This window comes from Malaya genurostris, chromosome 3 (assembly GCF_030247185.1).
Source record: "Malaya genurostris strain Urasoe2022 chromosome 3, Malgen_1.1, whole genome shotgun sequence".
In the NCBI taxonomy this organism is placed as follows: Eukaryota; Metazoa; Arthropoda; class Insecta; order Diptera; family Culicidae; genus Malaya; species Malaya genurostris.
In genome coordinates, this window is record NC_080572.1 from 223672438 (window position 1) to 223691774 (window position 19337).

At 37.3% G+C, this 19337-nt stretch overlaps 2 protein-coding genes across 2 annotated transcripts in view; one reads left to right on the forward strand and one right to left on the reverse strand.

The window, feature by feature from the left end:
- Window positions 1-11216, reverse strand: part of LOC131434941 (motile sperm domain-containing protein 2-like) — a 64040-nt gene extending 52824 nt beyond the window's left edge. The window contains exon 1 of the mRNA XM_058602247.1: window positions 10810-11216. The gene's annotated coding sequence lies outside the window, so the exon portion shown is untranslated. The remainder of the gene's footprint in view (window positions 1-10809) is intronic.
- A 1519-nt stretch (window positions 11217-12735) lies between these two features.
- LOC131437386 (solute carrier family 53 member 1) lies at window positions 12736-18888 on the forward strand. Its single transcript, XM_058606690.1, has 6 exons — window positions 12736-12891; window positions 13510-13663; window positions 16227-17635; window positions 17691-17933; window positions 18000-18133; window positions 18471-18888. The coding sequence occupies exons 1-6, from the start codon at window positions 12823-12825 to the stop codon at window positions 18520-18522; spliced, it is 2061 nt and encodes a 686-aa protein (XP_058462673.1). The 5' UTR covers window positions 12736-12822; the 3' UTR covers window positions 18523-18888.
- Window positions 18889-19337: the final 449 nt, after the last annotated feature.

Here is a 19337-nt window from a genome sequence, read left to right on the forward strand (position 1 = left end):
ACAATTCTCAATTGAATTTGGAAAAATATGCTTAGTTTTCGTATCAAGTCTTAAAGGAGTGATCAATCTATAATACAAAAATTCAGAAACTGTGGGGCTAAACCGGGTATCCTATGGAGCTTAAAAGTTACACACAAAAATGAAGAAGGAATACAGTAGAGTGCCAAATCTCAATCCCTAATAAGAGCTAAGAAATATAGGTACTATCTTGGAACGTGACATTTTACTGTACCAAATAATTGATGCTGAAATTGACTTTAGAGTCTCTATTGAAAACCATTTGATTGTTTTGCTACATATAATGAACGTTTCACTTGAATTTATGGTAAATCAAGTTCTTATAAGGTATAAAAAATGAGTTAGAAATGTAGATATCAATATTAAGATATGGTTCAAGAATTCATAAAGAAATTCAAGTCTAAAATTATGTGTCCGATTTAGCTCCACCCGCAATAAAAAATTCGTTTTTTACGTAAACGAAAATACTAAATAATCACTGCATTCAGTATGGTATGAACTCTCAAAATCAGAGCGAAGTTACGATGCACAGAAATATCAGAATATTAAAAAAAAACTGAACTGACTCAGCGTCATCCAACTGACGTCTACTTGTCACATGAAAGCGCGTTTACAAAGTTATTCAAGGATCAAAATAATTGCGGGCTTAGCAAACATTTAAGCTGTTCGGTTTAGGCCCAGTCTCCCCTACAGCTAAAATTATTTTAAAAAATTGCTGAGGAGCGGTTAAAATGCTTCCGACACCAATATCACTATCGTTCTTTCAAAATACCAGAATTAACAGAAACGACGTACGAACCAAAATTTACCAGTAGGCGTCTGAGGAAAGTTAGCGTATATCACATGTCTGACGTTAACCTTTGCCATTCACCATGAAACCATCCTTGTCACCTAGAGATAAAGTGTGAATGATATCAACAACCCGCCCGGTGCTGGAATGGAACAACGGGAGTTATTCGTCTGTCATGTCTTTTTTGTTGTTGTTGTGTGAGGCTTTAGTTGAATATTTAACATATTTGCACCGATGCGTATTATATAGATAGTCAATGTTCTGTTTATCAGTGTGAATCGACATTGCAGTAGCGCTCAACTTTTTATTCAATTCGATGCACATACAACAATAGTCATTGTCAATGTCGGTGACTAGACGTCAAGGTGATCGCAAGTTAATGAATGTTAATGTTGTTAACGTGCACCAGTGATATATTCTAATCAGAGCTTGGTTTCTCAGAAGTACATTATTCACGCTCCATCAGCATCAGATTTATAAACAATGCCCAACGGAAATATCGAGAATTTGTTTACACTTTGAGTTTTGTTAACAAATGCTATGAACGATATATACATTTATTTCAACTAAAGTGTTTTTACCGGTCCTCTAATTCAATCGAAAAGTGATAATCATCTCTTTTTTATTTCATAGTGGAATCATTCGAATATTAGATGCGGAGTAGCAAGTTCAGTTTAACTCAGTCTTAACTCTCAGTTAATTTTATTAAATCTCTAACGTTCACACACAATAGATTAAAAATAAATCATCTGACGATTAACAATATAAGTGTGAGATCAAAATGATAGATCAGAGTTAAATATTATGACAACCGTTGCAACACGCAGCGGCTGAATAGCAAGGAAATTAGCACATTATAAATAAATTGTCGATTGTCATTCAGGGGTTCGGATCAGAAATAAAAGTCATGGGAATATTGCTATAGTGAAATCAGCAAATATTTGGCGAGCTGTTGTGCTACTAATAGGGCTATTGCACCAACATTCATCTCAATAGTAGACTCGTCATGTTATTTCGCGTATTGTTCAATGAACTTTTAATCAACGAATTGTAATAGAATCGAATACAATATCTTTGCTTCGGCTAAAAGAAGCGATCCCGCATAAGAAATAGTTTTAAAATTGTGCAATACTACTGTTTTAGCGACGCGAAAACTCGAAGCCGGAGGGCCGAGTTTCATATACCAATCGATTTAGATTGACGAACTGAGCAAATGTTTGTGTGTGTGTTCGTGTCTGTATCTGTATGTGTGTGTACAGAAGAAAGAGGCGCAGATGCAAATGAAAGGTCTTTTTGTCAGCCAGAGCGCTATTGTTTTCGTTCTTTGATCCGTTGTTTCCGTTTTGAGTTATATGAAGTTTTATGTCAAAATTAGCAATTTTTGACAACATCTGTCTCAGTTGATCTCAAAAACAAAGCAGATACCCGAATTTAAATACCTCGTCGCAATTCTTTTTCAAACAAGCCATAGTTAGTTGAAATCCGTCTATTTTTATCGGAGATATTAACATTTTTGTGAAAGACATTTTTCCTCTCTATCAAAACAGTCCCTTCTTAATCCACCTAGTGGTGTGAAAATGTCTTTCTCGTCCTTTATAAAAGTCTAATGAAAATATTTTTTATCCTTTTATTAAATAATTTCGGACACTAATTTTTACACCAATTGATTCAGATTGATTCGAGTAGTTCACAAAAGCATGCTTTAGTGTTTATGTCACATAGTCGGCATCATTTTCCAACCTAGTGCTTGACATTTGCGTTGCCTATTTGTATGAGAAAAGTGATGCTAATCTATAAAATCCTTCTTAGTCCACTTAGTGGAATTTTCATATATCTTGAAAAATTTTAGAGATTCTAGGAGATGGCTAAACCGATTCTAACAAACTTAGGCTCGTTTGAAGCTAATATTGGGCATTTGATCAAGTTCGAAGATCAAATGACTGCGACCTCTGATTCCGAGGATATGATGGTGATTTTTGAAGATCGGAATTTTTTAAACCTTAACCGTCGGGCAGCACCCCTTATCCATATCTGATTCAGTTCAAATTTTGTATGGGGACTTTTTCGAAGTGCTCAAACTTTTGAGCACCCCCGCCTTACGAAATTAGAGGGGATCCCAAAATATTCGCACTCTTATATATATTAGAGCGGTAAAAAACAATGTGTTTTGTCGGTTACGTCACTTATACCATCATATCTCCGAAACCAGAAGAACTTGATCAATGGCCTAATAATAGCTTTCAAACGAGCCTTAGCTTGTTGAAATCGGCAAGCCATCTCTGAGAAAATTGCGCGTTAAAAAAATTCGTTAAAAGGTTAGAAGCACACACAGACATTCTCCGATCTCGTCGAGCTGAGTCGATTAGTATATAACACTATGGATCTCTGAGGCTCCGTTCGAAAGTCGGTTTTCCAGCAATTCTAATACCTTTCTATAGAGAAAGGCAAAAAAAGAATTTTGAACGCTTTATAATAAAGTGTTTTTTTATTCAATAATATAATATAATATAATATTAAGGCACACTGCTTAATAATAATAAAGTGATGTTTGGATACAAAGCGAAACACTATTTGTAATACGCACTTGGAAAGCTGTGTTCAACACTTAAAATACTGCGTATAGCATCCTGTTTCATGACATTTTGTGCAGTGAGATGAAACCTTTTTGCATTCTTATATATAAAAGTTATGCAATCACTGCGAAAATCATCTTTTGAATCGATCGCCATAGACCATTCGAATCAGTTCTTCAAGATTATTAAATGTCAGTTTTTAAGTGTGTATGTCTGTCTGAGTGTATGTTACGAAAACATGTAGTCACTGTTCTCGGAGTTGGACAAATGTTCACAAACTTAGATTCTAATGAAATTGCATCAAACTTCTAAATGTTCTCAGAAACTGCTTAACCGATTATATTCGAATGAAAGTTTCATATACAAACTTAGATTCATATAAAAAGTTGAATGCTCCCATACAAGGTTCCTGAATTTCATTTGGATCCGATTTCTGGTTCCGGAACTACAGGGTGATATGTGTAACGAAATTATAATAATGGTACTCATTTAATAATTCGTAGATGGCCGAACCGATTGCCTCCATCTAATATTATAATAAAAATCTTAAGATTCCATAAAAATCATGTTTTTCAATCAGATCCGACTACCGGTTCAGGACATATAAGGTGATTTGTGTAAAAATGTAAGTTTCACATAAATTGATCTGAGTTGTCGGGTTTGCAGATTTTGATAGTCGATGGCCGCAGGAACCCATGTCGATCCAGGAAGGAACCCAAAAAATTAATTCGGACTACGATTTCTCAAAGTCTACATTTATTTTGAAAAATTTCAAATCAAATGATGTGATTTACAATCCCTTCGGTGAATTCAACAAACTTCGGCTACACCAATTTTCGAATTCCGAATTTTCTAAGTTGGTTTCAAAACTATTCAAATTTTTCGTCATAATAATTCACCACTATACAAACCGTTTTGGGTTATGCTGGTCCCTGAAAACCGGTTCTGGAAGTACCGTGAATGATGACCAAAACTTCTAAAGTGGAACTTCGACATCTCATTTTATGGTTTTATACTCTTTTCGATTCGACTTGCAGTTTCGTAACTACAGGGTTCGAACTTTTCGAACATTTCATGAGAACTAAAACCACCGAAGAATATTTATGCAAAAAAAAAACACATGCGGTTGATGAAAAAAGGTATCTCACTGTTAGGTGGTCTAAGCCACCCCGGTGGTGCGATTGTCATCTGCATACAATTGGCTTGAAGCCGAAATTTTTGGTTCTTTTGGTTCTAGTTCGCTGTCAAATGCTGTGTTTAAGCAGTGTTCACATCTTTCTTCAAACGGTTGCACCAACATAAGGAAATGATTTCGATGGAATATAATCAAACTATAACAAACCACTTTTTTTTCTTATTCAAAAAGAGGTCAAATTACTTGTTTTGCAGAGAATACTAGACAAGAGTTATATTTATATTGGGTTTGAAGAAATTAACTTTTGACACCAGTGTGGTTTGATTGTATGGTATGAACGTAGCTTAAAATATTGTTGACAACAATGCCACCAAAACAAAATGCGTCGGTTTCAGGAACCAGCTTCCATAGCAGGGGGGTGGTCTAAGCACGTTTTTTTTGTGTGTATGGGATGACTGCTGAAGCTAAGATGAATGGGGTACCGTTCCCCTATATAAAAACTACAGAATCACGTGATTTGTTTTTTCTTCAGGCAGAAGTAAGATCGATTGAAACTTCGAATAATTTCCAAGTTTGCAGATTCATTGCTAAATAAGCATTAGCCGTTTTTTTTATAAAAATAATGTTTTGTAGCAATGTTTTGTAATAAAAATTGGTACTTTCTTATTCAGTTACTTTTCCAGAAGTTTTGAATTGTGAAGATTTTGACTGAGTTCAGATTTAAAATGTGGAAGTAATCTCATGTCTAGTCTTTCAGTCGAAATAATCTTCAATCTAAGAAAATTGTGTATTATATGAGTGGCAGTCAACAGAAATGATCAGAATAGGTTAATAAGTATGAAATTCTATCATGCATCAATAATTTGCCACTGTTAAATGGATTGCACCGGCTATTGGGACGAAACTTAATAGTTGGAACAATGACAAAGCGTAAATGCTAACGAACAGTCATAATGTCAATCGGTCAATACTGAATCAGCTATAATTAGAGGAAACGAAAGATGATCATGCGAGTAATGTGCAACGGCATAGATGGAAGGTTCCAGTTTCCGTTCGCCTTCTGTTGGATCTAGACGCAGTACGCCACTTACTCTTGCTTCCCTCAATACGAATTGCAGTACAAAAAAAAAAGTTATGGTGAGGCAGATGATGGAGTTGAGCTTTTTTCTACGTTTATTACTTTTGGTAATGATGATTATGATACGTGAACGATGATGTAGTATGAAATTTGTTGTTCAACTTAGTGAGTAATATTCGATGAGAAAATTAACCATGACTGAAAGAACGTACAATGACATTGGCTTCTCCATTAGAATGCATTTCGTCATGATTTTTGCAATATTTACCAGAATTAGTAGGTTACATGTAGGGTATTGTGCACAAGAAACAAGACATCTCGAAAAGTCATTGGCAGAATTCAATTCATTGGCAGAATTCTATAAATGTTTAACTAAATATATCAGAATTATTGACACCCATTTTTTGATATTTCAATATGTCACACATTGCCATTTTGCTAAGTATTGACATTGGCATTTTGCTAAGCATTACCTATCTGGTATCAATTTTTTAGTGAAAAAAAATCGTATGTTTGCAATTACCAAGCATTCGTACATGGTTCCAGCACTTCTTCGAATTTTGATTCGATAATTAACGAACAAATTTTGTTATCTTGTTAGAATCGGAAATTCGAAATACTATAAATATTTCTTGACTGGCACTAATTTTCTAAACGTTTATTGCTCAAGTCAGGAGCAGTCCCTGACTCCTGGAAGAAGAGTAATTCCAGAAATGAGTGGCAAGTTTCACAGGTTTCGCGTGCTTCGATATGGATGAAACTTTTTTTCCTCTCTCATCTAGAAAAAATACGCAATCGCTTGACTAGTAAAATTAGGCTCGGATGTCTAAGTGTCATATACCAATCAATTCAATTCGTCGAGTTCCTTAAAGTATGTGAGTGTATGTGTCAAAATCCGCTTTTCTCTGAGATGGCTGAACCGAGTTTCTGGAATTTAGATTCAAATACAAGATCTTATGATCGCATAGGAAATTCTTGAATTTTTTCCGTCCCCTGTGTTTGAAATTTCAAGCCGTCAAAAATGAATCTGTTTTCAATTTTTTTGTCGAGATGGTTCTAGCGATTCTTTTGGAATTTAGATACCAATGAAAGGTCTCATCATACGGAGTTTCAGATTTTTATCCGTATCGATCCCTCGGTTCCGAAACTACAGGGTCAAGCTTTGTTTGTTTATAGAGATCATAACCTTTAGGTTATTTGCCTCTTCAGGCCAGAAAAAACTTTCTGACCTTATGTGCAGGGTTGGAAAGGGAACCCAGAGTGCTGCACGAATTCATCACGCTATACTCGTCCCTTAAAAGGTCAAATGTGTTTGAAATGTTATGCTGTTAACTCAAAACTGTTTTGAATTCTAGGTTAAGCTAGTCTACGCTCGAATAAGTATTTTTTGCTACGGTAAACACACGCCATGAACATTTTTCTTTGACACTCGTTCATGTTAAATATTTTAAAGAAGTTTAAATTTCTATGAGGGGGATGTTTGGTTTATGTGTCCTAAAAGATATCACGCCGCTAAAATTTGAACCTTTATAATCCGTAAGACCTTAACCCTTTATATCAACATATCGAGTTCTAGAATGTTTTACATTACACTCCAAAGTCTTCATTTTTATTTCACGGCAAATGATTTATAACATTTTCATTTTACGTCAAATGATTTGATAACTTCTCACTTTACAAAGTTTCAAAATAAAATCCAAATTTTGCCTTTTTACTTTAAACTTATTACATATTCATCTTTTCAAACTATTTTTGTTTTTACCCAAATTTTCTTGAACTCAAGATAAGTTTTAATAAATGTGAGATGTTTCCTTTCCAATTGCTCAGAATTTTTTTAATAGAGTGAAGTTCCGGTTGATTTGGTTGGTTCAAATGTTTTGACTCAAAATTAACTTCGTTTGCTCAGTACCCCTCCAACACATAACGAGCCTGTTAACAGGATGATAGATCAGGCAAAAACAGAGTTGACCCTTGGTGCTTCCATGTGAATTACAGGAGACACTATTAAAGATACTCTTCCTTGTAAATCGTATCGTTAATTGTTCCGGAAATGGCAAAGTGAGCTTTTTTTCACCACGTCAACATATCGCCTGCCAGATCAGTAGCTTTCGGAACATGGAACTGATACTTGGAAACGGAATGTATTTAACACATGGGCTGAAAAGTCCCGGGGCTAACAAAGATAACACGATTTTTTTGGTTCAAAATTAACTTTATTCATCAACGTAATCTCCATCAAGAGCAACGCAATCATTCCAGCGCCGCTCAAATATTTCAATACCATTTTCATAGAACGATTTATCTTCTGCCTAAAACAAGGCCTCTTCATTCGTGCGAAATATCTTACAGACCAGGAATTTTTGAAGGGCTGCGAATAGCCAGTTGTCGGTGGGAGCCAAATCTGACGAATACGGTGGATGTAGGAACAATTCAAAGTTCAATTCATGTAGTTTTACCATTGTTTTGATTGAGTTGTGACACGGTGCGTTGTCTTGATGAAACAAAATTTTTTTCTTTGCCATTTGCGGTCTTTTTTGCAATTTCAGCCTTCAAACGCTCCAATAACGCTACATAGTATTCCCTGTTAATGGTATTTCCTTTCTCAATATAGTCGATAAATATAAACCTTTTCAGCGGGTTATTGTGCTTTGGACGAGGCTTTGAGCGATGGCAATCGTTTTGATTCCGGAGTGAAATAATGAATCCATGTTTCATCCATTGTCACGTATCGACGCAAAAAATCCGGTTGGTTAAGTTTAAATATGACCAAACACTGCTCAGAATCATCAACACGTTCTCGTTTTTGGTCAACATTGAGCAGAGCTTTCTCATAGTCAAATGCTCATTCAATATAAAGCCAACACGTTCTTTTGATATCTTTACGATGCCAGAAAACATACGCAACTTCACTTTTCGATCATTCAAAACGATTTTGTGGATTTTTTATGTTTTCTGGTGCTACTTACGTTTAAAGTCAGCAAACCAACGTTTTATTGTGGTTTCTGATGGAGCAGAATCTCTATAACATTGCATCACTTGAACGGTAATTTTTTCCATCAAGAAACAGTGTAAAATTAAAATACGAAATTGTTTTGGATACATTGTTCTGCAAATAACAAAAGTAGCGTTACTCATAGCACAATAACTCACACGCTAATTAATAGAATATGATGAAATTTTAACAGCTGTATTTTAAAGGTTAGTATGAACTGAAAAAAGATGACTGCAATAAAACTAGCACCATCTATGTGTTATTCACGGGACTTTTTAGCCCATGTGTTACCCAGCAAGTGAATGGGAGGCTGTCTTAATGTAAGTTTCGTAATCCATTACGATGCAACACGATTCGGCGAACAACTTAGTATTAAGTTTCCAGGCGTGGGTTATAACAATAATAATTATTCTGATACCTTGAATATTTTAGAGATATCTCGAATTGACAGGTTTGGACGGTTTTTGAACTGCTGAACCACTTTCTTGACCTTCTTTCAATCCAATGGACCACTTCCATCATTACTCCGGGTAGATAGACGACATCCTTTAAATTTTCTTTAGAGGTAAATAAACTTTAAATGCGAGCGCTTCAGGAACATTTTGAATGTTTTTGGAAATTTTTCGAACTTTTTGAAAACAGTTTTAAGAGAAATTTCCATCATAAACTGATTGATTTTTCCATAACTATGTTAGTATAATAATTTACGACTGCAGATTTAAACATTTTCAAGTTTGCGGCCTGGACGGATTTTTTGTTATCTATTCGTTTATATCCTCAGTTTGACATACGCTTGTCCAAGTTGTATAATAAAGGCTTCGATGAAGAGTCACGTATCTTACACTTATCAATTTGTTAAAACACTCTTTGATAAGACAGTTTTATTTGCTTAGGTGAAGAGTTGCTCAATTGCATTCAATCCATTTTTTATTCATTCTTTTTTTGCCGAGAGTGTAAGAACCGAGTCTCGGTAGTGCTTAAATCTTTGAAAGGAATTGGCATTGCTCCATACTTTGGAAGAAAAGAGGCGAAAAAAAATCGGCCAGAAATAGTCGAAAACACGTTTTCGTTCGTCACGTCAGAAAAGACATTGCACTCCGTTGCAAAACAAAAAGTGTTCTGTGAGTAGCAGAAACTTTACGTCTGCTTAGCGGTTCAAATTGAACTGCCGAGTTTAGCACTAAGCAGTTCAATTTGAACTGCTCTGCACTGATGAGTCAAAGACGAAACGTAAAAATAATGAAAACGGTTATGTGCCCTAGCACAAAATTTGGCTAACCCCTAAATGACAAAAAAAAAATCGAATTAATAAGTAAAGGGTGATTTTCTTCACTGATATCTTTTTGGCAACAGTTTTTTGGACAGATCACGCGAGAATCGTGTCTTGTGTCATTGTAAAACTTGTTCAGTTTAGTCTATAATTTAATCGTGATTCGTCATTTTGTTTATAATTTAATCATGAATAGGCTCTGGCAAAGTTGGAGGAAGCTCCACTTTTTTAATGAAAAATTGTGTTCGGCGACGAAGCTCATTTCTGGTTGAATGGATACGTCAAAAAGCAAAATTTCTGCATCTGGTGTGAAGACCGGCCAGAAGCATAGTAAGAGGTACCAACGCATCCCAAAAAAGTCACTGTTTGGTGTGGATTATGGACCGGTGGCATTATTCGTGAAATACCGGCCGATATAATGGAGAGAGTGTGCCAAAATTGGACTTCGCGCATGGGTCATCTAAAGCGGTGCCGCGGTCATCTAATGTCGTTTTCGCTTGATGCCAAAACTAACCCAGTTACCAGTTTCCACCCTAACTGCTGTCAAACCGTTTGTTTGAAGCTAGTTTCGAACCTAGTTTTAATATTATTGAACTGATAATCGGCTCAGTTTCGAACCTGGTTTTTATATCAGGTTTGCTGACCCCCGTTGCTAAGTGCGAAATCAACACAGTTTCGTGAAAAGTGTTTGTTTGATGAAACTACCCTGGGTCAGTTTCAGTTTTCTCAAGCGAAAACGACATAAGAGTTTCTACAAGCTGAGTCTATCTTATCCATATAACAATCGGCTTGGCTGGAATAAATATGTACGTAAATACGTGTGAAAGGCCAATAAACAACAGTTTAACACCGATAAAATCCTAAACGATTGATACAACCATTATTTATATTATTTTTCCAAATAGAATTATTCCATCATACAAACGCGAAGATATTTTTAAATTGAAAATTACCATTGCAAAAATTACGATAAAAATAATGATGATTTCGACACAACCTGAATAGACCAAATTTATGAAACTATCACTTCACAGCATTTTTTCACAAACACTATAGATGCTGTTAACTGAAACCGTTTAACTATTTTCTCTCAGGACGTTATCAGCGATCATCATCTTGCTGCATTGTCGTTTTCTTCACAATCAACCTTCCTTCGGAACGATCTACTTCCACTACCTCTTTTGCTACTAACAATAATGAAAGCCAGCAATTTCACACAGTGTCTGAATCACTAAAATATGCATACTATTCGCACTATATACAGATGCTACCAGACACATTCATTATCTTAGTTTTCCCGCAACATCAAGGTCACCAGCATCATCTGTACCGGCAGCTACGGTTCTTAGAAGGCACACGCGTAGAAGTTAGTCAATTTGTACGAACGCACTACGCACCGAAAACCATTTCCCGATAAAAGCACTTCATAAAACAGACGTTTGCATTAATGTGCAGATTTTCTCAACAATCACTACGCTTTTCCGGTGGTATATTGTCACAGCTTTTCTTTCACTGGTCGGATTGATACTGCCGTTGCGAACGAGATACAGGCAGCGTTCCACCGTACGGTGTTGAGACCTTGAACAAGTGAGAAGTATACTTCAATTTTTGCGCCTTCACATATATTGGCAAACCGAGCAAAAAAAGGAAATACATTGAGGCAGTTTTCGTTTGATTGAAAAGTTAACCGTCGCACTAAATTGTACGATTAGAAAATGTGATATTCGAGATACAGGCAATTATACAGTGTAAGTATTATTATCTCATCCGAAAAACTATTGATTCATTTCTCAACTAATGTTAATCATCCTTACTTTACATCCCAAATCACATTATCACAATTCTCATCGTGTCAAGCATGGAGATGTTCCCCTATGTTGCTGCAAGTGCGCGCGCAAACTACAACTCTAACCGGCACGGGTCTGCTGTTGAATGAAATACCGTGTTTCCCGTTACACTTTCGAGCATCACTCGCAATGTTGCGCGACGAACTACTTGTTGCGCCCATTTGTGATGCGATATTGACTACAGTTGGGGGTTTTATCATATGACATCTAGCGGAATTTGTTGGAGGTTGAATAACTGTTTTATGTTTACATGTTAGAAGATGTAATATTGCGTGATCACCGAAGAAATTACGGCATGCTTGAATTTACGTCAGGCGTAAATTTCATTTTTTCTAAGAGTGCACCTTCAATTTAACTGTATGCTTCGAGAAAAAATATTGTTTTAAAGATTTATAACGATTATTACAACAAAATATAGCGTTCGGAAGATCAAAAATGTTAGTTTCCAATTGTTTGATTATGCAATTGGTTTCTGATGCAATATCTTCTTTATATGCTTTTCTTCTGTGTCGAAATTTCAAAGAGGCTAATTGCATCATTGTTGTGGAGCGTAATGTCTCTTGTTGTGGGACATGGCACTGATTTGTTGGAAGGCATATTATACGGTTGCTGGGGCATTATGCCTACGGCAAGCGAAAAAACTGAGAATGTGATCGTTATGAAAAATGTGTTTGTATCTATCAATTCTCATCACTTCTACTGGAATCGTGGAAAATTATGTTCCCAGATGTATTGCAAAAATATATCAGTACATACAGAAATATATCAAGGTTTTTTTTTAAATGCCACTTTGATCACTAACCAAAATTCCTTAAAAAATGAACGCATACTATTCGAAAATTGATCCAACTCGCAGATAAAAACACAGAAACCGGTATTCGACACTTCTTCGCAGAGCCGCACTAGTTCCATCTATTAGCAAAGCGGGACTCGATTCCCAAATCACTCGACCAGATAAATTATTTACCCCACCCACCGCAAGTCACTCATTTTCCCCTTCGCTTTCCATCGGTTTTTCACAGAAGCGCCATCGTTCAAGTGCTGTCCGGTCGGATTGCTGTCAGAATGTGTTAATTTTTGCGGAAATTTCCTGTGTTGCATTCACGCTAGCCGTCCAAAATGAAGTTTGCCGAACACCTGTCGGCTCACATTACGCCAGAATGGCGAAAACAGTACATCATGTACGAGGTAAGTGGTGCTACCAATGAATTTTCACCTCGTTGTGCATGATTTGAAATGGTTTGACCCAGCTCAATGACCTATATAGCAGAGAAAGAAACGCTGAAGCTAGTTTCAAGTGCAAAGTGACATCCGAGCTGGCTGAAAGAGCGCATGTGTCTCGTTTCGGGACGATCGATTTTCCCACGCCGACGCAGTTCGGTTTGTTTACAGTGTATTTTGCGTACTCACCGATGTTTACCAACGATCAGCTGGCTGAGGTACGCGTTGCCGGTGGTTACGAACCGGTTCGTACCGCTTCCAGGGACGACTGAGCACATGTTCTTTCCCGGTGCCGGTCACGTTTTCTAACCGAAGCCACGAGATTCGGCTCTGTTTGTAAACATTGCCAAAACCGTCGGGGACCTGTTGCATGCGCATGCCACGATAATGATTGCATTGTATGTAAACAGAAACCACCGGCTGAAAGGTGTACTTTTAGAAAATCGATCTACGTTTGAATGACGCGACGGGCAATGTTTGCCGTCACGCTCGGGAAAATTTGCGTGTAATAATAGTAAATCTATCCGTTGTTTGAAAATGTGTAAATTCTAGTGAATTACTGTAATTTATCCTCTCCGTTTGCAGGAAATGAAAGCTCAGTTGTATGCAGCCGTGGAACAGTCACCATCAGCTGAGCTGGTGGACCCGGAAGAACTGACCAGATATTTTGCCAAATTTGATGAACAATTCTTTCATTATTGTGATAGCGAGCTAGCCAAAATCAATACATTTTATTCAGGTGAGTGTATACTATTTGCTTTAGACTAATTGCATCAATGCTGTATAAAGCCGAACACAACGTTGATTCTTTTCTGGAATAGAGTTCTCTTTGCAAATGGACGTAGAAATACGACTCTATTTTCAGGGTTGGATTTCGATCTCTGATAGACTGTCACATTGTCTTAGCAATATTATTATTAAAATCACTCTAAACTTTGGCAGAAGTCAAAACAAGATTTGGCAGGTTTAGAAAAGTTTAGGAAGAATGGTGCTGGATTGGCGAGCTTAGAAAACTTAATCAGGGATCGTACGAGATTAGCGACTTTAAGAAAGTTTAGATGGGATCGTGCGGGATTAGATGAGATTATCTCGACTGGTTGACGTCACCTCACTTGAGATGACCCCAACTCAGCCTCGCATGCTTGAATTCGATGTGCATTTTCCGCACATAAGCTATAACGTTTTCGTTTTTAACGGTGGCACAACACCGGTGTATGGCAGAAGAGGATGCCTTGATTATTCACGAATTGGAGCAAGTATAATCGGTGCTAAACTACACCGGTGCAGCGCTCAAAACAAAAAACGTCATTAAAACTAGATGAAATCTAACGACAGCTGTCAACGTAGAAGTAGGGGAAAGTGTTATAAAGAGCCCCTGCTAGCCAAAATGCGCAATTCCTTTCCTAAACATTCAAGACTTTTCTGAACCAAAGTTTTTATCACTATCTTTTCGTAGGATCTTTCTGCTATTAAAGTTTAGTAGTTGTCGTTTGCTGGAAAGTATGAAAAAACTGAAAATTTCATTTGGTAGCTTTTCGATGTAATATTTTACTTCGACTAAACAAGCGTTTTATCCGCCATTTCTTTGACATACTGATTATCTCAAAACAATCACTTTAAGAACATTTCAAGAAGCATAATGCATCATTGTTGTGGGGTAAAATGTCTTTTGTTGTGTGTCATGCCACTGATTTGTGTGTTTGATTTGCCACTGTTTTACGGCTGCTGGGGCATTATGTCTGAGGCAAGCAAAAAAAACTAAGAATGTGGTCGTTTTGGAAAATGTGTTTTATCAATCTATTCTCATCTTTTGAGTACTTGAAAATTATGTTCCTTAGCCGTATTGCAATGAAATATTCACATTCTCAAGGAAAATATATTAATACACTTGGAAATATCTTAATAATTTCTTAAGGAGGGCATATTATAACACTTTACCCTAATATTTTCTGTCAGTATCTTTCCAAACGAACAAACAAACTGTCAGATTTAATATAAGGTTAGAAAATTTTCTGTAAAGGGTGTAGCCGGGTTTTCATATAAAAACTGCTCCCAAACAGAAAAAAATTGATATACGCTGTTCGAAAGGGTTCATATTGGAAATGATTTTCCCAAAATTTTAACCATTTAACTGTCATATTGGTGGAGTTAGGATGGTTCTGATTTTCAAAAAAAATTGAAAAAATCAGGAATATTTTAGGAATTATGAGAAACCTTTCTAATTTTTTTTCAGAATTTTCAAAATGTATTTCATTTCAAAAAAAGTGTTCAAAATTTCTAAAAAATTTCCATCAAATTGTCACCATCTGATGGAGACGCATGGTATTTAGTTCTAAAATCATATATCACATACCCTTAGAACTAAATACTATGCGTTTCCATCTACAACTTGAGCTCAGGGCTTGAGTATTGACGTAATTAATAATGATAAAATAATTTTATTTCTTATGTTATTTACACACGCCTGCACACCTGGCTCGATTTACCAAGCAATGATGCAGAGAATGCATTAGTGAACATGTGTGCCTGCGGACAGTTGTAATTAGTTTCTAACTTCAACATCTTGCGAGATAGTCAGGAGGTTTCGAGGTTAGCTATTAGCAGTCTTAAGAAATAGTCCTGTCTCTGAGCGTATCTTTTTCCAAAAAATCATCTTTTCTGTTAGTTTTCTTTCATTTGGTTTCTCCAATATATGTTTCCGCTCAGTCATTGCAAAAACTGAACTTAGTTATGGCGGCTTTACGTCAAACAACTAAAGTTAATAAATCGTTATTTTAGTTGCCAAAATTTTGGGAGGGCTTATCCACTTCAATAAATCTTTTAGAGGGGCAAAAAGTGCGGTACTCTTCATCCGGAACCAGAGGTCGGATCCGAATGAAATTCGAGAGTTTTGTATTTACCTTTCTTTTCAATTTAAGTTTGTTTAAATCGGTCGCTCCATCTTTGAGAATAGTGAAGAAGTAATTTTAAATTGAAAATTTTCCGGTAATTCCGGTACCGGAAGCCGGATTCGAAAAAAATTTAGGATTCTTAGGTGGGACGAAAAGACCTTTAATTTGACTTTGAATTTCACATTGATCGTTTAACTTTTCTATATGAGAAATGTAAAACTGATTGACCTAGGGTAACAATGTCGCCATTCATCTCCATCTCCTGTCTGTGTTCGATAGGTTGATTGTAGGGGTAATATCAAAATAGATGCATTCGCTTCAAATTGAGATGACTATTGGTACAATTGCCTATTTCATGAATTCCTAAAATTTCTAACACCACTTTTTTTCTTTTCTCTCTCTCTCATCCAGAAAAACTTGCAGAAGCCACCAGAAAGTTCGCCAATCTACGGTCGGAACTTAGCGAAACGCTCGAACTCGAGGAGAGTACCAAAAAGAAAAAGGACAATCTTCATCGTGTCAAAAAGAATCTGCTACGAAAGAAAAATGTTTCGGTGCGGAAAATCCAAGAACTGAAATTGGCGTTTAGCGAGTTCTATCTGAGTTTGATATTGCTACAGAACTACCAGAATCTTAACTTCACCGGTTTTCGGAAGATACTGAAGAAGCATGATAAACTGTTGAACGTTGACTTCGGCGCCCGGTGGCGCACGGAAAACGTGGAATCAGCACACTTCTACACCAACAAAGACATCGATCGGTTGATCCATGAGACGGAAAGTATCGTCACAAATGAAATCGAGGGAGGTGACCGGCAGAGGGCTATGAAGCGACTTCGGGTGCCGCCTTTGGGAGAACAGCAAAGTCCTTGGACGACCTTCAAGGTGGGACTGTTTTCCGGATCGTTGGTAGTTCTGTCAGTGGCTGTCGTGCTCTCTGCCATGTTTCGTGTCCGAGGAGATGACTGGATAACGGCCTTCCGTTTGTACAGAGGTCCTCTGCTACTGGTGGAGTTCCTTTTCCTGTGGGGCATCAACGTGTATGGATGGCGATCGTCAGGAGTAAATCATGTGCTTATATTCGAGCTTGATCCTCGAAACCATCTCTCCGAACAACATATCATGGAATTGGCCTCGATTTTCGGGGTTATTTGGACGTTAAGTGTACTGAGTTTTCTCTACGCGGATTCTCTGGGAATTCCGGCTTATTTGAGTCCACTGGCCCTGTACATATTGATGGCAGCTTTTCTTTTAAATCCTACCAAAACCTTCCGCCATGAGGCTCGATTTTGGACAGTGCGAATTATCAGTCGCATAGTGCTAGCGCCATTTTTCTACGTCAATTTTGCCGATTTCTGGTTGGCGGATCAGCTGAACAGCGTGGTTCCGGCATTTCTTGACATTCAGTATTTCCTATGCTTTTACTCAACTATTACCAACTGGCACCGGGCGGAAGATCCGAACCAGTGCATCAACAATTCCCTCTGGATTCGACCGATAGTGGCTATGCTGCCGGCTTGGTTTCGGATGGCTCAATGTTTGCGACGGTTTCGTGATACTCGTGATGTTCATCCGCATTTAGCCAACGCCGTCAAGTATTCGACATCGTTCTTCGTGGTGGCGTTTTCTTCGCTAACGCAGGCCACCTTGGATAAGTACGAGAAAAGTACCGACAATCCCTGGTTCTACATGTGGATCATCGCATCGATCGTGTCGTCGTGTTACGCGTACACCTGGGACATCAAGATGGACTGGGGTTTGTTCGATTCAAAGTCCAGCGATAATAAGTTTCTGAGGGACGAAGTAGTGTACGGATCAAACGTAAGTGTCGATTAGCTCGCGGGATTCACCGGAAATGATGAATTTTTAATTTTAGTGGTTCTACTATTTTGCTATCATCGAAGATTTGATTCTACGGTTTGGCTGGACACTTTCTATGAGCTTAATTGAGATGGGTTACATTGACCGGGAAATCATCGTTTCGATTTTGAGCCCACTGGAAGTATTCCGGAGGTTTATTTGGAACTATTTTCGGTTAGAGAACGAGCATTTAAATAACTGTGGTAATTTTCGAGCAGTGCGTGATATCTCCGTTGCCCCGATGGATTGTTCCGATCAGGTTATTCGGCAATCAACTTTGTTGACGTTATCTTTGTTATTCTAATTGTTTTCTAAAATTTTACAGACAACGATTCTACGCATGATGGACGAAGAAGATGGCGTTCGCAACCGGCGAACCTTGAAGAAAGTGTTAGGCAAAAAGAAATCCGAGCAAAGACTTCTGCTGCGCGAAGCCGATTCAACGGAAGATTTGGAAATGTAATGAAACAGTATTCTGCATCATTAGCTTATGCACAGCACATTTTGGTGCATGTATTCCAATCATTAATTTTTGACATTTCGTATACCTGTTAAAATATCACTATGCCACTATGCTCTGTAGGGCATTATGTCATCTTTCATGTTCACACCAAGTTCGTCAAGATATTGAATGTGATTTGAGTTACTTTTTTCCCCATTGAATCAAACATCCCGCTTACTTCCCCACTACTTACTATTTGGTTTCTTTTTTCTACACCTCATACACGGTACGGTAGTAAAACTACTCGGAAAAGACCAAATTGTATAGCTATCCTTACTAACCTTTTCTCCACAGAAATCAGAACCACAGCCAGGATCGAAACAGGAAGGTACAGTGGCAATTGTAAGCAACGGTTCAAAACTGTCGAAAATTGGATCATTCGAAACAATCATTGAAATCCTCCATCCCGAATCCCATTTCCCTTTGCACTTTGCACGACATCCATGGACTGCACACGCCTCTTCCGAGCACAATCGCATTCTTTACAATGAGATTGGGGACATGCAGCAGCAGCATCGTTTGTAGTAGAATATTGGCAAACATAATTGTGTGACAGATTTACCGCTTCAAAGCGGAACTCAATCAGGAGATCAATTATGTAAGGACGTACCACGTGAATAGAGAATAGAGACATTTGTGTATAGAGATTAAAGTTATTTTTTAGGCAAACATAAGGATAATAAAGATGGATTATATCGTATATTTAAATATGCTTGAAAACTGTTTGATTTAGATCGTATGCTGCTAACTTTTTTTTTGCGGCATATGTGTGCTGTAGAATTGCAATCTCTTTGAAGTTGATCAATGGATTCCAGTTCCATAATGCAAGTAATCCGATAAATATACAACAATTATTGAGTTCGATATTCGAACGCATAGCAACCCCTTTGTCTTGATAAGGCTACCACCCAAACTAATGACAGTGAAATATTCTTCCGCAAGCGAATGTGTAAATAGGGCGAAAAATAAACCTTTTTCGGTTCGAGTCTTAATTCCCGGGTATGAGATCACAATTGTTTTTTCAACCGAATGTAGGCTTCTTAAATTTAAAACCTGTACTGTACCTCTCATTAATGTCAGCTCCACTATTCATCTCATATACTAAGGCCGTTATTTAAATATATTGTCGAGTGACAACAAAATTTGTGCATTCGCTTCAAG

What these genes read in the sequence shown, in the direction of transcription:
- LOC131437386 (XM_058606690.1), top strand. Translation starts at nt 12,823, where the DNA reads ATGAAGTTTGCCGAACACCTGTCGGCTCACATTACGCCAGAATGGCGA. An exon ending in AATCAATACATTTTATTCAG is followed by an intron (nt 13,664 to 16,226) that starts GTGAGTGTATAC and finishes TCTCTCATCCAG; the next exon opens with AAAAACTTGCAGAAGCCACC. An exon ending in AAGTAGTGTACGGATCAAAC is followed by an intron (nt 17,636 to 17,690) that starts GTAAGTGTCGAT and finishes TTTTAATTTTAG; the next exon opens with TGGTTCTACTATTTTGCTAT.